The sequence below is a fragment of the Musa acuminata genome, chromosome BXJ3-2 (assembly GCF_036884655.1).
Source record: "Musa acuminata AAA Group cultivar baxijiao chromosome BXJ3-2, Cavendish_Baxijiao_AAA, whole genome shotgun sequence".
In the NCBI taxonomy this organism is placed as follows: Eukaryota; Viridiplantae; Streptophyta; class Magnoliopsida; order Zingiberales; family Musaceae; genus Musa; species Musa acuminata.
The window spans coordinates 22954223-22972336 of NC_088350.1; the positions used below are offsets into that span (position 1 = coordinate 22954223).

At 36.7% G+C, this 18114-nt stretch overlaps 3 protein-coding genes across 3 annotated transcripts; all 3 read left to right on the plus strand.

Moving 5' to 3' along the window:
* The first annotated feature begins 2012 nt into the window (after positions 1-2012).
* Positions 2013-7616, plus strand: LOC135631713 (uncharacterized). The gene is made up of 6 exons (XM_065139491.1): positions 2013-2341; positions 3840-4039; positions 5072-5212; positions 5290-5370; positions 7036-7160; positions 7253-7616. The coding sequence occupies exons 1-6, from the start codon at positions 2119-2121 to the stop codon at positions 7299-7301; spliced, it is 819 nt and encodes a 272-aa protein (XP_064995563.1). The 5' UTR covers positions 2013-2118; the 3' UTR covers positions 7302-7616.
* A 136-nt stretch (positions 7617-7752) lies between these two features.
* On the plus strand, positions 7753-9848 carry LOC135631712 (uncharacterized). Its single transcript, XM_065139490.1, has one exon. The coding sequence runs from the start codon at positions 7768-7770 to the stop codon at positions 8629-8631; it is 864 nt and encodes a 287-aa protein (XP_064995562.1). The 5' UTR covers positions 7753-7767; the 3' UTR covers positions 8632-9848.
* LOC103973669 (peptidyl-prolyl cis-trans isomerase CYP19-4-like) lies at positions 9521-15945 on the plus strand. The gene is made up of 6 exons (XM_065139492.1): positions 9521-9654; positions 14200-14247; positions 14788-14813; positions 14904-15105; positions 15461-15536; positions 15623-15945. The coding sequence occupies exons 1-4, from the start codon at positions 9580-9582 to the stop codon at positions 15088-15090; spliced, it is 336 nt and encodes a 111-aa protein (XP_064995564.1). The 5' UTR covers positions 9521-9579; the 3' UTR covers positions 15091-15105; positions 15461-15536; positions 15623-15945.
* The last annotated feature ends 2169 nt before the right edge of the window (positions 15946-18114 follow it).

Sequence of the window (18114 nt, forward strand, 5' to 3'; positions counted from 1 at the left end):
TTCCTTCATTTTCCAATCGGTTTGGGTGAACCGATCCAATTAGAGTGTTTGACACTATATTACAATGTCTTCAACAATACATGAAAAACACTATAATATAATAAAATATAATTATTAAAAATATTATAACATAGTACACAAAATATTATATATATTTTTTAATATTTTTATATTTTGTTACAGTAAATATTATATATTTTTTAGTATTATTATATTATTGTGTTATAGTATTTTCCTAGTGTAGGAAATACTGCAATGTAGTGTAAAAGCATTATAAATATAAAGTTTCTACAAAATTTGTCTAAAAATATTATATTATAGTAAATTTTTATAATATATTATAAAATTTTTTTAATATTACTAAAATTACTGTAACATATTATAAAAACATTATAACTGGACCTGTCCACCTTATGGATCAATCCCTAAAAAGGGTATTATGAAAAGGGAGTGTTGTTTCCAAAACTTGAAAATAGAGAGTGATACCCACAAAAAAAAAAATCCAAAAATAGAGATTTTTTTAAATCGCTCTAAACATATATCGATGATTTAATGATTTGATTTACTAAAATTAAGGTTTTCAATTACCCGTTATAATGAATCCTACAGACACTCATTGCAACTCTTATAACTCAATATATGCTCTTTATCGCTAGCTGATAATTAAGATATTGGTCAGGTGATAATAAATCAGACTCATTTATCAAAAGATTGAGGGTTTAAAATTTTATTCAACATATTTATATATAAAATATTGTTATGGTGATTGTTTATTAGACCCATTTATCAAAAGATTGAAAGTTTAAGATTTCATTTAATACTTTTTTAACCTAAAATATCAATCTAATGATGGCATACTTATTTATCAAAAAGTTAAAAAAATTCAAAATCTTATCTATATATATTTTTAATTACCTTTAGAAAGAAATTATTTTTAGAAAATATATTTGACATTATATTTGGCAATCATAATCAAGGATCATAGGGCATCAAGTATATATATATATATATATAAGCTGGATTAAAATATTTATTAATTGATTTTAATTATAATTTTTTTGTTATTTTATATCATTTATGTTTCTGTTTGCTTCTGCATAGGCGTTCAGAGAAAAGGGAATTTCCAGACAAAGGAAACTCCAAGAAAGGCATTCTTATTCCAGCATAAAATCCTTTATAAGCATTTGTCTCTTCTTCTGTCTTCCACCTTGATCTTTAATGGATAAATTAATTCCTTTGCAGTTGAAATGTTGGATGCATTAATTCCATTGCTACATTGGGAGCATTGTATTTAAAATGATTAAATGTTATCCACTGCCATATTGCTCATCTAAAATGTAATTGGACTTGTATAAAATGGTACTGTAGACAAATGAACAGAAAAATCTTGAAGTCAACTTAGTTTTGAGAAGTTAATCCTGACAAAGTGTTAAGAGTGACATCAGGCTCAATTTTGAGTTGATAAATCTGATGGCATGTTGATACAAAATGATCCAGAGACTGACTTCTTCTTCAAGTGGAGTCTCTCCGCAGCTCAAGTTTTGGGACCAACCATTGATAAAGATTAGCTGTGAGATCTTCTTCAACCTTGGATCCACTCTTCAAAGAAGAATGCACTGATCTGTCTCCATGGCCAAGAGAAACAAAAAGATAGATAGCTTTGAGGAGTACTTTTAAGTCGACAGATGACAGCAGTGCTGTAGGCACTCACAAATGCCACCAAAACAGAGTCGACATCGATGAAAGCAACGCATCACTTTCCATGTTCCTACTGCTAATGCATCGTAGACCAAGTTCGGATTCGGAGTCTATAAATAGAATCCGATATCGATGGTCGGAGTGTAATATGAATTTGTTTTCTTACCTTTTCCCTTTACTCGAATAACTACCGTCCTTGTGATAGGGCTACCAAGGGGTCTGCGGGACCCGCTTATGACACGCAAGTGCGACCTCAACGTGTATGAAGAGTGTGCTTTTTGGTCTTATAAATACCGAAACGTGTTTTAGCCACCCAGCAGTGCTTGGGAACCAAAACGAAGTTTAAGGTCTTCTTTTTCTCTACGCTCTTCGCTTCTTGGATTCGGAGAAGGGAAGGATCGCCGTGAGCGAAGCGTCGGGATGAGAGGGGGCAGACGGCCGATCTACGCGGTGGCGGCATGGGTGAGGCGGCAGTCGTCAAAGGTGAAGGCGTTCCTGGGCGTGGTGGCGGGCATGGCAGCCCTCGTATTCCTCCGATTCATCGTCCACGACCACGACAACCTCTTCGTTGCGGCTGAGGCTGTTCACGCCATTGGAATCTCCGTCCTCATCTACAAGCTTACCAAGGAGAGGACCTGTGCCGGTGCCTGCCTTGTCTTCCCATTTCTTTTGTTGTTTTATTTTGATCTGTTATGGATGCAAGAAATTGGCTTTCAAGTCATTGAATCTGATAAATTCGTATCTTGTTTTGCTATTGTGTGCTTGATTTGTTTTTGGATGGAGCAGTGAGAAGGCGGATTCTGAAAATTTTTAGATTCAAGTTACAGATGCCCTATATATGATGAACAGAAAGATATTTGCCCTTCCCTTCTGATGGAACATATGGGCTGAGGGAGGATTTGATTTTTCGTTGAGGGTTCTGATTTAGTTAAGAGTTCATCTTATTTAGATTGATTGTTAACATTTGGGTTTTGATACGGAAGTTCAAGGGAGACTTTTTTGACACTGTCAATAGCACAGAACTATTAGTTGATTGCAAAGTTGAAAAGTTTTGGGGGCAGAAATTACTAAACATACAGAATATGGTTCGTGAGGTAACAGATGATTTCTTCGCTGATCACCAACTGAAATCCGTGAGAATCAAATGAATTCGACTACAGATATGCATCTAAATAACAAGGTAATTCCAGTTAATAATTTCTGGATCAAAGTAGCTAAGTTTGTAAAATGTCAACAAACAGTAGGTGGGAACTTCAGAGATGACATCTAAAGAGTCATGGTTTTTTGTATTATAAAGATCTGATTCAGACTAATGAAATTACAACTATCAGAGTCAAACTATAGGTACCAGATTTATTTGCTTGTGCTGGTGCCTTTTCCTTCAGGATATAAAGTTTGAGTAAACAGGCACCTTGTGTAATGTTTAGGTGCTTGTGTTCTATGATGACTCATAATCTTATTGCGTATATTGCATAAGGACTAACCTAATTTAGTAAGAAGATGAAAGAAAGACTGTGGGTGGTTGATGATGAGTCTAGAGCAACTTTTCTCGGTCTAACTGAAGCATGGGAATATGAGTAAAAACATATCTGCCTATGACTGATTTTAAAAAGCCTACTTTTGATTTATATGATTTGAGTTTATCAATCTTTTATTGTAAGATTTATGTTTTCCCATGGACTCTTGTTCTATCATTGTTGTTATTCCATCATTTAAAGGGCTTATGAGAAGACAGAATTGTGAAATATTTATAAGAAGTCGAACTGAGTTGTCTGATGCAAGTGCTCTATATTATTTTGGTTCTTTGCCTTTAATTGTATAGGAAATTGTGTTGCTTGTGTCTTGGGAGTCCGTTGTGCATTTCAAAGTAAATTAACTTTGATTTTTTTTTTCTTGGAATTTGGAAGATCCTCTTTCAGGGCATCAAATACTGTCTGAAAAACAGAACTTTCTAACTTTGTAGTTTATTCACATGCATCTTCAAATAGTTGATTGTTTTAAGGTTAATCAAGATATATATGTATTATGTAAATGTGAAGCTGTTTCTTATTTCTTCTTACTGTACTTAAATGGATTAAATTATCACTTTCTTTTTTGTGGCTTTATATTTCACGTTATTTACTACAATGACTACATTGCAGGCCTTTCGTTGAAGTCCCAGGACTTAACAGCTTTGTTTTTAGCTGTCAGAATGTATTGCAGCTTTGTTATGGAATATGATATACACACTGTGCTAGATACTGCCACACTTGCTACTACCCTTTGGGTCATTTACATGATTAGATTTAAACTGAAGTCAAGTTACATGGAGGATAAGGACAACTTTGCTATATATTATGTGGTAAGATATCTCTTTTATGTCCAATAAGTACTCTAAACTAAAGCTATAATTTTATTTTACTTGGATAGTTTGTATATGATTGATGAATTTGTTCTTCAATTGCTTTTTCTTCAATTTCAATTGGTTTGTATAAGAAAACATGCTTATAAGCACTATAATATTTTCTTCGGGTAAATATGAACACTATTATATGGTGTTATAATTTCATACCTTCTATTGAGTGCATTCTTTCTTTGATGAAATAAGGACATTTCTGAGAGAATATAGAGGATAAAGAAGTAATGAGAAGGGCTAGAAAAGAACAATGGAGAGAGAAATTTGATAAGCTAAATTTTGATGCCTAGAGACCCTACAAAACCTTTATTTATAACTTTTGACCTTTGCTCTTTCTTATGTTTATGCAATATGAGACTAAACTAGAGCTTACATGCACACAAGAAAATTCAGTCTCATATCTTCTCAAAGAGGATCTTAGTACTCTCAGAAATTGACTCTTTAACTATAAAAATATCTAGCCATACCTATACTAAAACATATTAGGAATTTTAAAGACATAAAACACTCCTAATAGGACTCCTCTTTAGTCCAAGTGGAACTAGTACTTCTCTTCAGCACTCAGTTTGGTCTTGACTTGGGTTCAATCTCCGTAGGTTTGATTTGGATGTGATTTAACATGGGCTACTTTAGTATGGTGACATTAGTAGACTCACCCACGTGTTGAGTGGTCAAATTAAAGATCTAGGCTAGCCTATTTAGGTTGCTAGGAACTGTCTTCTGTAGAGCCTTCACTTGTTAGTAGAATGTTAAATCATGACATGTGATCAAAATTCAGAAGATTCATCTTAAGCAAAAATTATACATGTGGCTTTTCTTCCTAACATCTTTTAAGCTAAATGCTATGTAAAAAGGTTGGGTTTAAAATACCATGGTTCGCCTTACCTGTCCATACTGGTGTACTGACCAGCTGTCGGTATGGTTTTGATTTATAAGATTATAACTTGATTGAGTTCTGCTTCCATTATGTGATTATAGGTGGTGCCTTGTGCTTTGTTAGCCCTTGCAGTTCATCCTTCAACCTCACATAATATCTTCAATAGGATTTGTTGGGCCTTTTGTGTTTATTTGGAAGCTGTTTCAGTGTTGCCACAGCTACGTTTGATGCAAAACACAAAGGTACAACTTGAGATCTGAGAACCTTGTACATCTTTGAATCGATATATTCTTACTGTATCAGAAAACATGCTTTGCAGATTGTAGAACCATTCACAGCTCACTATGTTTTTGCTCTTGGGGTTGCAAGATTTCTGAGTTGTGCTCACTGGGTCCTTCAGGTTTGGTTTGTTGTGAAACTTGTTTTACAGTAATGTTATTTATACTTAAATTCTGACAGGCTTCATGTGATTCATGTTACTAATTATCACCCATGTATGTTCAACAGTAATTTTCTTAAACATAATCATGATCATAGGATGATAATATACTATTTGTTTAGCATTATAGAGGTAAAAAAAAATGAAGGGAAGGAACTCCTAGCTTGCAAGACTATTTATTTATTGGGAAACATGGATTCATACACTAATAAATTGTCTCTTTTGTTGTCCTCTTATTATGTTGCTTTAATTCATAAGATAGTAAAGTCTTGTTGCTCTTTGAGACCTTAGTGCCATATTGTGGTTACAAGGTTTGCCTTCATACAACATTCTACCATGTGTATCTGGTTATGAAAGAAGGTAACAAGAAGTCTAGGGACCTTGTTGAACATCTCAGTCTAGATAAAATGGGTTGTCAAGGCAACTTGGATGGAGGTTGTGCTCGGAATTTGTAACTGGTTGGAGGTGAGACATGGTTTTCGTGGTTTTTGGATGTGTCAATCTGGTGGTAGATGTAGCTGAAAATAGAAAGAACTAGCAAGAGGATCATTGGTTCTCCCCATCGTCTCTTCTCCCTCTTGTTTACTAGTGTTGCCTCAGCAACAAATTGTCATACTCGACTAGGCAAAACATTGTGTGAACATCACATTTCTTTTATTTATTATTTTTGTTATATAATTTATCCCTACTTGTAACTGAATCAGATCAAATAATCATATAATGAAATAGTAAGAACACTTTTGTTATTATTGTGTTATTCTCTCTGTGTAACCCGTCTTTTTTCCATAAAACTATCAGTATTTACACTTTCAGCTAAAGGGAAATATTTAATAAATGAAAATCCATACAACATCATGCTCAGACAGTTTACTTTGGTCAAGTTTGATGTGCTGGTCCTGTTTCTAATTATACTATCAGTATTTAGACTTTCAGCTAAAGGGCAATATTAATTAATAAAAATCTATACAACATTTTGTTCATACAGTTAACTTTAGTCAAGTTTGATATGCTGTTCTGTTTCTCATGAAATCGTGATTACGATGATCCATGTGCCATTTGTGCCTTGTTTCTCATGCAGCTAAGTTGGTATGAGTTAAATATGGGCCTTTTTTTCCATATATATGTCCTAAAATGCCTAGATCTATGTGGATATTGTTTGAGTTATCTGCTATTTTCAGGTTTATAGTTAATGTAGTCTGAAATAAGTTTCATTAGTGTTGCCTTCGAGTTGCTTAGACAATTTTCACTTGGAATCTCTCTCCTAAAATTCAAAGGGTTTTGATGAAAAAAAGGAAGAACATAAATGTTCTTTAAGCAACTGGGAAAAAAACTTTAGTTTGTGAAATAAACAACAAGAACATAAATAACTATTTTGGAGGGATTTATGTAGATGTAAACATCTCAAAGATGAATTATCTGGAGACCCTTGCATATGTTACCATGTAGATTTGCTTAGTTATTTAAAATCTAGTATGAGATGAAAGGGATAGGCCGTTTGATGAGTCAGGCAAAAGAAGTCTTTGACAATTAGTTCCATTAAAAAAAAAGAAAAAAAAAGCTAGCTTCTTTGCCAGTTGTACTCTAACAGTTAACATGTCTTAAAGCAAACAAATGATTCATTTACAGGTCCTAGATACTCAAGGACGCTTGTTGACAGCTTTGGGCTATGGTTTGTGGCCATCAATGGTTCTCCTTGCTGAAATTGTGCAAACTTTCATCCTAGCTGATTTTTGTTACTATTATGTGAAGAGGTAATACAGCTTTTCTCGTTGTAGATTTTTGTATGCGATTTAATTTTCAGTCTCTAATTCTGCTTTTGCATCATCTTATATTTCTCCTGCAGTCTTGTTGGTGGTCAACTTGTGCTACGGCTTCCTTCTGGCGTAGTGTGATCCTCTGCACATATCAGTTTGAATTAACACACGACGAATCTATCGTCTTCTCAATACTTCAATGCCTCTTCTCTCATGAGAGGCCTGCTTTGTGGCATCCTAAGTTATGAAGTAGTCATTTTCATGCGTAGCAAGATTTTCTTTCTTTAAAGTGGTTAGAGATGGATTGTTAATGTGAGCGCCTATGGGATACATAATGGTGGATCTTGGGTTGGACTTTCCTTTTTTAAACATCCGATTGTTAGATTGTTAGCTAGCTTTTTCCTGTTGTACTATGCCGTTGGTCTGAAAAGAAACATTGCGAAGCATTGCGCACATTACTGTTTCTTGATAGGACTTGATGTTTTGAATATAATTATCAAACCAATGTGCCTCTACAGCCCTTTTATATAAATAGCTTATTCGGTATCCGTTCAATAATATAGTTTATGAGCACTGATCAATGCTCCGTTTCGTCCCCGTAACCATGACGAGGGACATGACGACACGATCCTCTTCTGCTTCGCTCGCCCTCCTTCCGTTGTCGCCACCAAATGGTCCAACCCTCAACAACGCCACCCCGTCAACGTTATCCATTCCTACGTTGTCCATCCCTCGCAGGTCCACCCGCTTCACCGTTTCTTCCCCACGTCTCCTGACTTCCACACCTTTGGCTGTAGCCGTGTCAGCCTTCGAATTGCTGACAGCCGTACCCAATCCCACGCTGTCGCTGACTCAGCTCGCCGTAAACGCGGATAAGCTCTCCACTTCAATTCGGATTCCCATGGTTTTCAACACCTCTATATATCAATTCGTTCGGAAGTTTTCGATTGACATCCCACTTAACCTCACCTCGAACAACTTATTCTCGCCTTGTGTGCCCATGATATCGTCGTCCACCCTCGCTTTCCCCACGCTTCGCATCCGGAGCCCCTCCCTCCCGTCTTCGTCGTCGTCGTCCTCATCTTCCCGTCCTAGCCGTCGCCTACTCTGGCCCCGCTGCGCAACGACTGCGGTGCCACCGCCGGCAGCTGCAGCGACGCTCTACGACGTCCTCGGGATCCCTGCCAGCGCCACGGTCGGGGAGATCAAGGCGGCGTACCGGCGGCTTGCGCGGGTGTGCCACCCAGACGTGGCCGCGGCTAGCAGGGCCGCGCCCGCGGACGAGTTCATTCGGGTCCATGCCGCCTACGCCACGCTCACCGACCCGGAGAAGCGCGCAGAGTACGACCGCAGGGTAATGGCAGCGGCCGCGCCGTCGATGGCGTCCGCGACCGTGGGGCGGCGGCCCGCGGGGCCGTTCTACTCCTCAAGTCCACGTCGGATGTGGGAGACAGACCAGTGCTGGTAGCTTGGCAGAAGCGGATTGGATAGAATAAGTACGAGATATCCGATCTCCATAGTGGGATAATATGATTTATGCTGATTTTTTTTCCTCTTTGAAAAATGTAGATATTTAGAATTTTTAATATATATTAGATACGATACGTATCTTAAATCTAGTCTTAACTCTTACGACTGGATGATATCTTGTCGATTTCCATTCATGTTGCGACAAGAATCTCGGGAAAGCAACGGCAGACTCTAACAGGGATTCCGCGCCCAACGTAGAATCTCTTTCACATTAAAAACTTGAAGAAAATTGACCGCAATTCACAAGCAGATCTGCTTAATTTCTTCTTGAAGAACTGCGGCAACGGGATTATGATGCCGTAGAGAGAGAGAGAGAGAGAGAGAGAGAGAGAGAGAGAGAGAGAGAGTAAAAAGTATCTAGATCATTTTGGCTGATGTTTTGATTAAAAAAGAAAAATAGTATCATTAATATGTGAGACTAAAAAGAATAAAAATATGATCCTTAATATAGAAAATGAAAAAATGTCCCTAGAATCTAAGGGATGAGAAAGTTGATGGCAGGAAGCTTCAGACACACTTATATCAACTAGAGTTTCTTAATTGTATCATTTTAAGATACTAATGCTAAGTAGAATTTTCATATCTCTATTCTAATGGTCAAGATAATTGAATCTAAATGACATGTCTAACCTTAGATTTAGATGGACTTTTGAAATATAATTGATCTCAAAGGGATATTATTGTAAGTTCACCCACAAAAAAGCACAAATTTTGGGTACATTTCATTTTTTATGCCTCTCGAGCTCACGAAGAACAAGGAGAGCTACCAACGGAGACTTGGCGCAGTGGTGGCGGCGGCAAGTGAGGGATCGAGGAAATAACTGGAAGCAACGAGGGTTACAGAGACGGCAGGTGGATCCGCGCACACTATTCGAGGCCGTGCAAGATGAAGCGGAGGGTCCTCGTCGCGCTCCTCGCCCTCGCCGTCGTTCTTCTCGTCTTCTCCGTCGTTCACAAGGAGGTCTAAGCCGTTCCTCCGTCTCTTTCGGCTCCACTGCCCTCCTTGCCTTTTATTCCCCTTTAGGATCTTGAATTATATGTTTTCTCTGCTAATTTTTGTTTTCGATTTCACTTGAACTTGATGCCTGGACATGCGCTCTGTCATAATTCTTGATCTTGGTGGTGAATTTGACCAATGATTTGGGTTATCGTGAAGATTGCTGCTTAATTTCTAATATTCTTTGTGAATCTTATCAGAAAAAAGGAAAATTGCTATGAGATTATAACTGGAAGCCAGACGTCTAACGCGACCTAATATCCTTTTGGCATCACCTGACAGTAGTCTTTTCACTTCAGTAATTCCTTTTATTTGATCTAATTTACACGGTGCTGTTTTCAAACACTGCTTAAAAGTTGGTGAGATCACTATCACATTTCAGTTTTAGCGGATTGACATAAAACAGACATGACACTGTTCTGTGGTTATTTAAAACGTTTGTTTGAACTTGACAATTGAACAAATTATCCTTCTTCACTTTCTTGTCCCTTTGATTTAAGCAATTTCCACTGGCTTATGCGGATGGACCTTCTGTATGTTCTCATGCTTTTCTTCTTTGTCGACATTTTTGGGTTTGTTAGTCTATGGTGACAAGCATAATATATGTAATGACAAGTGCAACATAGAAAGATGAAGATGTAGTGGATTAGTTGAAGGCCTTATGTCTAGAATATTTATAATTCTAATTAGACATGGTCATATTGGGATCTGTCATGGAATATTTGGCCATGTCCACCATTGATAGAACAAACTGAAAGTGGAAACATGGAAAAATTTGATAGAATGCCAATCATGTGGCCAACTTTGCCTTCACCTTTGCATTGCATATCAAGTTGGATTTCCAACCTAAATTGGCGTGATCATTGTAAGACTTTACAACAACAGACTTGAAATTCAGTATATTGGTTATAAGGAGTGTGAGAGGTTGCATATCGAGTTGGATTTCCAACCTAAATTGGCGTGATCATTGTAAGACTTTACAACAACAGACATTAAATTCAGTATATTGGTTATAAGGAGCATGAGAGGCATTCCGTATAGTTGACTATATAATAATTGTTACTATTATTGTAGAAAATAGTATCAAATGTAGTACTGCTATTATATTCTTTGCTCTGGAATGAACCATCCATCTTTTAACTTTTTGACTTGGTGGATGGAATAATAATGTCAACTCTTCTGGTTCAAACCTATTGTCCGATTGTATTAGTCAAATATCGGTGCTGGTAGCCTTGTAGCCTGGGAAAAGGTTCATTAGCATCAAATATAGTGTTGTCATTAGATGATAATTCTGCTGTGCTGAAAGAATTAAAGCTCACTTGTTTTAAGTCTGTGTAATTCTATGCCAAAATCTAAGTTATGCATCTTGATTTCATGTCTTAGGTATGGTAAAACTTTTTGAGAAAGACCTTTGCTTTTGTCCTTTTGTTAAAATATACATTAAATGTTTTAAATGGCTTAGTACTAGTGTCAATTGATATGATTGCCTGAGTTACTATTATTTTCATGGATTTGTGGTGAATATTATGGTGCTGCATGTGATGCAAGCATCAGGTTCATTTAAGCACCCAATAGTGTCAACTAAATGTTCCATGTAGTTATCAATATTTTCAGAAATATGATGCAGGATATAAGAACTTGGGTTATGTTTGATAAGTAGACAGTATTTCTCATCTTTTTTGTGATTTTGAAGTTTATAAATCACAGTTTACTTTATCCTCTAAACAGACCTATATAAGTATAAATTACTGAAATTATATTATGGCATTCTAATTAGTTTTTTTGCATTCTATTAAAATGGTGGTTCTTATTAATGAACTTTAAGTTTTTGACTAATTAGTTTATTTGAGTTCTGTTTTGGTGCTAATAGAACTTCTGAAGAGAGTTCTTATTGTAAGTAAAATAAAGCTGCTACGACCTGAAAATTTTGTGATTCTATTATGTAAGGCTTTGTGAAATCTTCCTTCTAATTGAACAATAAATTCATTTGCATCTTAGCGTGAATCTTTTAGGATTTTTTATGTACTGGATGTCAAACTGTCACATCCCATATTTAAAAAAAATAAACTATCATTTCATAGTTCATAATTTACAATTCTTTTTTTCCTTTGAATTAAAATCTTTATTTTTACAACACTAAATATTTTTTAATAAAAAAAAAACTATATTTTCTTAGTAGGGGCACAAGTGATGAAAAAGTATCTTCATTTAAGTTTCAGATCTATTACAAAGTAGTAGGGTATTTTGAAAATAAATATAGGATAAAAACACATCAATAATCACACGTAGTAAAAACTTTTGAAAAATCATAAAAATAATCTTCAATAGTCGTGAAACATATACAAATGTTAATAATTTAATATGAAAGGATAACATATCAGTTTATTATGAAACTCATGTGTCAGAAAAACAATGATAATTCTTATGTAGTAAATAAAATCATGTATCGGTCATATGCAACACATCTCGATGACATACATAACAGTTATATAACAAAGGCGTACATCACAGCCAATAGTGCACTCTCCCAACAGCGGATGGAGAGGTATACTCTACTGGATAGATTCCTCTCAACAACAGATAGAGAGAACTTATCTCGCACTCCCAACGATGGATGAAGTGGTATCTTTCATCTACCCAACTGAGGACACATTTATCCCAACAATGGATGGAGGAATCGTCTAACTGTCATGTTTGACGACCTGGTAGTCCCCTTAGGAAATCACCTTATCTACCCTCAGTAGAGATACATAGTCAACTATGATTATTCATTTACATTTATCTATTCATTCATGCATGCATTCAAGAAGTAGTTTGATAAAATATTCTAAGGGACCATGCTTGATGTATGACTTATTAAACTATATCCATTAGTGGCTCTGCATTGTGATGGACCTATAGCTCCCTTCACATGTTGTACTTTCAACGTGGACCACACAGCATAATCACATATACTACGTGGTAACAATCACATTAATATCATCAATTTAATCTAAAAATAGGAGAAAATCAATAATCATTTTCATGATTCTAAAATTTAAAACTAATTAAATAATAAAAAATTATATATAAGTTCTTGAAACATAAATATGTCTAATTAAATGAATTAGAACTATTATTAAATTAAATAATCATTCTAACATACAATTTAATGATCATTATTTATTAATAATGTTTTAAAATTAAAATATTATTATTATTTAATTTTGAGGGAACTCCCTTTTTATTGGAGAATATGAGCTCTCCCCTAAAGGTAAAAATAATTTATTTTTATTTTGCTTTCACACACAAAGATAGAATTGTAATATTTATTTCTTATGTTCACACACAATAATGAAATTTGAACTATTTACTTTCTAAAAATCACATCTCTCATTAGAAAATAAATAAATTAATAATTTAATTGATTGACAATTTTTAACTTGTCCATATAATTAAAAAATCAATTTTAATCATTTCTTTAACCATACTACATAAACTAGGAAGTTAATAATTTAAATATAGCAACACATTATTAATGGTAATTAATTATGTTAAGGGAGAAATAATCATCGATGATTACTGATGAGGGTAATAATGGCGACAAGACTCGAGCTGACGTTAGTTGCCCTAGATGACGCCTCACGCCTCGATCGACCCGACAGCACCTGGTCAAACGGATTAGAACGCCGGCCGAGGCGCATTAACAACCTGCTCAGGCTCGGTCCTTCACGCCACGCCAACACCAGTGTCAGACGCTACCAGGAGTACGAGCCTGTCCCCTACAAGCGAGCACATCAGGAAACAGTAAGCTTCCCTATAAATACCCTCGCATTCTGAACGGGAAGGGGGAGGCACACAAGGAGAACTTAGCTGAACAAACCCCCTTTACCATCCACTGACTTGATCGTCGGAGGGGTCGGGCCGAGCACCCCGACCCGACCTTTGTGCAGGTGCGAAGACGGAGGCCTCCCGCTAGATTCCCAAGCGAGGAGCCCCCTCTCGGAGGAAACGGTGACCCCGTCCCGATCGGACCACCGCGGCCGGCCACCTTAGCGGTCTCCAGGGTCGTCCCGGGAAGATCCCCCATCATCCGGACCCGAACCAAGCCGCGTTGGCCCCGAGGCCACGGCTTAAGGTTGTTTACACCAACAATTACACAGATAGTATTAAAATTAGAGACTGGGTTTGAGATAACCAATTTATTTAGCTGAAGGTGGGGTAAACCTCTGGTGAATGATGATTCCTTTTTTTGCTTAGTTTTATGAAGTAGTTTGTATTGAAGTAACTAAGTTTTGTTTTGTTTTTTTTTTTTTGTGATAGAACATATCATGTTCTTTTTAGACATCATGAAAATATCAACGATGCCATGTGCAAGGACTTCCTCAATTTTGGTTGTTAAAATTATGTGACATTTTTGCTGCCTACTCCAATGATACACAATCATAGTTAACTTTTTTGAATTTATAAATTCCAGCTGAAGATCAAAATAGTATCATTATGTTCAGAACTCATTGTGATCTTATGCAGGTAGGATTGTTATTGGACTCTATGGAGAAGTGGCGCCAAAAACTGTTGGTATGTTTAACTCCTAGTTTGTCATAATTCTTGGGCTTTTCACTTTAGACACAGCTGCCATTCTTTTGAACTTCGGAAAATTGTATATGGGACATCGGTATACTGTGGCTGATAGTTTGCTTAAAGTGATTGGTACATGAACATGTATTTGTCTGTTCCCTAGATGTTGTTTTGAGTCTTTTAGTAAGCTACACATGCAACCACTTAGCATATATGCACCAGTTGGGTGGAAACAAGTGTACAGTACAAGAATAGTGTGGAACTTTCAAGAGATGCTGTGGGAAGGTTTTCAGAACTATACCTTTCCAACTTTTTTAATATACAGATTGGTTGAAATTCCCAAATTTTGGATATACCTTTTAATGTTGATTGTTACTGGAAGTGTTATAATTATTTTTTTGAGTATGGACTATAATGTTCTTAATTACACACAAAAAGAGAACTTTGGATATGAACATGTCCTCCAGTTAGGTATTTTTACCATATCTTGTTCCCGATATGTCAGCTAATACATTTCTTTTTTTCTCGTGGATAGTGCAGAAAATTGTAAAGCTCTCTTCACAGAGGTATTTGCACTTACATCAGTAGCTATTCCTGTGTTGTTATTTGATTTTGTTCATCTTTTATCAAACATGTACATTCTAACAATTGTATAGCACGTATGATTTGGTAGCAGGTAAAAAGGGCAACAGAATTGGTGTAAGAAATTATCACTACAAGGGTACAAAATTTCATCGCGTAGTTTCCGGTTTTATGATACAAGGTGGCGATATCACTAACAGTAATGGCAGGAGCAGTGAATCTATCATGGTGGCACCTTTCCTGATGAGAACTTCACCATAAAGCATTCACGTGCAGGTTTGGATTTCCATTTCATATGTTGTCCTAAGTTATATTTCTAAATTCTAGTGACCTGGGGCTGGCAATAAGTGAAATTTAGGTTTTCCATATACATGATTGTAATGTTCTTGAAGTTTCTATTTAATGCAAAATTAACTGGACAATACCCCTTGGATTTTCCCTTACAAAAGCTAATTGTTAATATGGGAAAGAATCAATGTAGACAACTTATTGTTAGAATATGTTCGGAAAAGAAGTTTGTTCTTGTACAAAACTTATTGATTCATTTACACAGTTAACTATAGTGATTAATTATCTAATGGTACTGTTTGGCACATGCAAGACATCTTACCAGCTTGTTTTGCCCTTCCAGGAATTGTTTCAATGGTGAACAGGGGGCCTGATACCAATGGATCCCCGTTCTTCATCACCACAGTTAAGGCTAGCTGGTAAGGACCACTTCAATTTCACATCATGTAATAGTGCCAATATTGAGTGGTTTCAGTTCAAGTATCTAAAGTTTCATTTGTGCTAGATGGGGAGCATGTTGCCTTTGGAAGGGTTATTCAAGGTACGGATACGTTCTTTGCAACTGATGGAGGAGCAGGAACATACATACAATGGGAAGCCGAGGAAGAAGGTTGTCATCGTCGACACAGGAGAGATACCAAAGCACCGATGGGATGAAGAAATCAGCCGCTTTTGCTTCCTTGCCACCCCATGCTGTTGCTGCAAGAGTAGTAGGAGTTAGTGGTTCTTGAGGGCTAAGGCTACACCACCACATTGCTCGTGTAAACCTTGTTAATGTGCCTTTGAAGTCATCACTTAATCAAACGGGGTCTTAACCCTTTCGCTTCACTTGGTTGCCTATAGAAATTTGAGCTTCACAAAAACTTGAGCTTTCTCTGATTGATTGAACCAGAGATTTACTGTTCTTAATACAAAGCAGAGATTTACTGTTCTTAATACAAAGCAGATCGATTGCACGTTTATCACAACATCAAATTCATAATTGTTAGAGCTAGCCCCAGAAAATTTACCAAAAGATAATTTTGACAACACAACAAAGACAATAAAGCGGAAAAGATAATTTTGGCAACACAACAAAGACAATAAAGCGGAAAGATAAAAGCGACAAGAACAAACAAAACACCAGAACACCAGATATACGTGGTTCGGTCAATTGACTTTGACTACAAATGCCTTAGGAAGATGTTCCTAGGCCATAAAACACCTTCAGCTTCCTAAACAAGAAGACTTCAAACCATAAGCAGGTTTTCTTGTGATGCCTGCTGTACTTCTTGTGGTGTGTCTAACATCAAAGCTCAGGCCTTTATTTATAGTTCCAAGACGAGACAACAAGTCTGATTTTCCCGATGTGGGACTATGGGAATTGCCAAACTAACAAATCTCCACCTTGGCATGTCCCAACAAAACTTGCTCCACCTTCTTCACAAAAGCCCCAACGGGCAATCACCAACAATGAACACCAACCAAGTCCAAGCACTGCTTGAACTTGTAAACCGGAACATGCTTCGTAAGCATATCAACTGGATTGTCCTTCGTATAAATTTTCTGAACAAGGACCTTTCCCTCAGCAATCAACCACTTAGCGGAATTATCAAAAGAAACTGCATCTGAATAGGTAGTAGGCTCACCAACTTCACTTGTCTCTTTTGCAACAGACAAAGCATATGCAACCAAATTTGCATACCTTTGTGGTGGTCGAATATCTCTCATATGACCCAAACGCATATGCCATAATTTGGTAATGTCAGAATCAGACAATGATGATGACGAGACTGCAACTGAACCTGTGACAGTAGTTCCCTGCAGAATATACAAGCTACCAGACCTACAAGCTTTCATAACAATAAGAGCACTTCTAGAAACTTTCATAACTCTACCTTCAGCTGTGTATTTACACCCAAGGGCCTCTAGGGTGCCTAAAGAGATGAGATTCTTTTTCAAATCAGGAACATGTCTAACATTAGTGAGCGTCCTCACAATACCATCATGCATTTTAATTCGGATTGTTCCTCTACCAACAACATCACATGCAGCATTATTGCCCATCAAAATAATTCCACCATTACAAGATTCATATGTGGAAAACAAATCCCTATTGGGACACATGTGATAAGAACAACCTGAATCTAAAATCCATTCATTTTTAGACTTTGTCCTGTCATCAGTAGCAAAGAAAATATTTCCAAAATTCTCATCAGATGCTACACTAGCTTCAGCGGATTCAATAGTTTTCTCAACAAATTTTTCCTTTTGCTTTAATTTATTTTTCAATTTAAAGCAATCAGATTTAATGTGTCCCATTTTATGACAATATCTACATTCCAAATTTCTATGTCTGGATTTAGATCTAGATTTAGATCTAGATTTAGATCTACTACTGTCAAATTCTCTTTTATCCATTTTATCCCTGACAACCAGACCCTCAGCCTGATTTCCTCTACTTTCCCCGGTGATATCTCTGTCTATTTGCTCCTTAGATTTTAGTGCAGATTTAATTTCCTGATACGAAACTGTTTCTTTTCCATAAATCAAAATATCACGGAAATGCTTAAAAGATTGGGGAAGAGAACACAAGAGCAACAAAGCCTTATCCTCATCATCAATTTTTGCATCTATATTCTCCAAATTCATAACCAAAGAATCAAACTTATCAAGATGCGAGAGTATAGATGTACCTTCAACCATCCGAAGCATATACAGACTCTGCTTCAAGTAGAGACGATTCTCCACTGTCCTCTTCATGTACAAGGCTTTAAGTTTGTCCCACATGCTCTTAGCCGTAGTCTCCGTAGCTACCTCCCGTAAAACCTCGTCAGAGAGATTTAGAATGATGCTGGATCGGGCCTTCTTATCCATACCCACAAGATCTTCCTTTGACGTACCATCTGGAATGTTCTCAGCACCCTGAAGTGCCAAATCAACTCCGTCTTGAACCAGAATGGCCTCCATCTTGAGTTGCCACATGCCGAAGTTGACATTTCTGTCGAATTTCTCGAC

Excerpts from the sequence above, each read along its gene's own strand:
- LOC135631713 (XM_065139491.1), top strand. The coding sequence starts at position 2,119 with ATGAGAGGGGGCAGACGGCCGATCTACGCGGTGGCGGCATGGGTGAGG. Across the intron at positions 4,040-5,071 it reads ACTTTGCTATATATTATGTG|GTGGTGCCTTGTGCTTTGTT; the intron begins GTAAGATATCTC and ends ATGTGATTATAG. Across the intron at positions 5,371-7,035 it reads GTGCTCACTGGGTCCTTCAG|GTCCTAGATACTCAAGGACG; the intron begins GTTTGGTTTGTT and ends ATTCATTTACAG.
- LOC135631712 (XM_065139490.1), top strand. The coding sequence starts at position 7,768 with ATGACGAGGGACATGACGACACGATCCTCTTCTGCTTCGCTCGCCCTC.
- LOC103973669 (XM_065139492.1), top strand. The coding sequence starts at position 9,580 with ATGAAGCGGAGGGTCCTCGTCGCGCTCCTCGCCCTCGCCGTCGTTCTT. Across the intron at positions 9,655-14,199 it reads TCTCCGTCGTTCACAAGGAG|GTAGGATTGTTATTGGACTC; the intron begins GTCTAAGCCGTT and ends GATCTTATGCAG. Across the intron at positions 14,248-14,787 it reads AGTGGCGCCAAAAACTGTTG|AAAATTGTAAAGCTCTCTTC; the intron begins GTATGTTTAACT and ends TGGATAGTGCAG.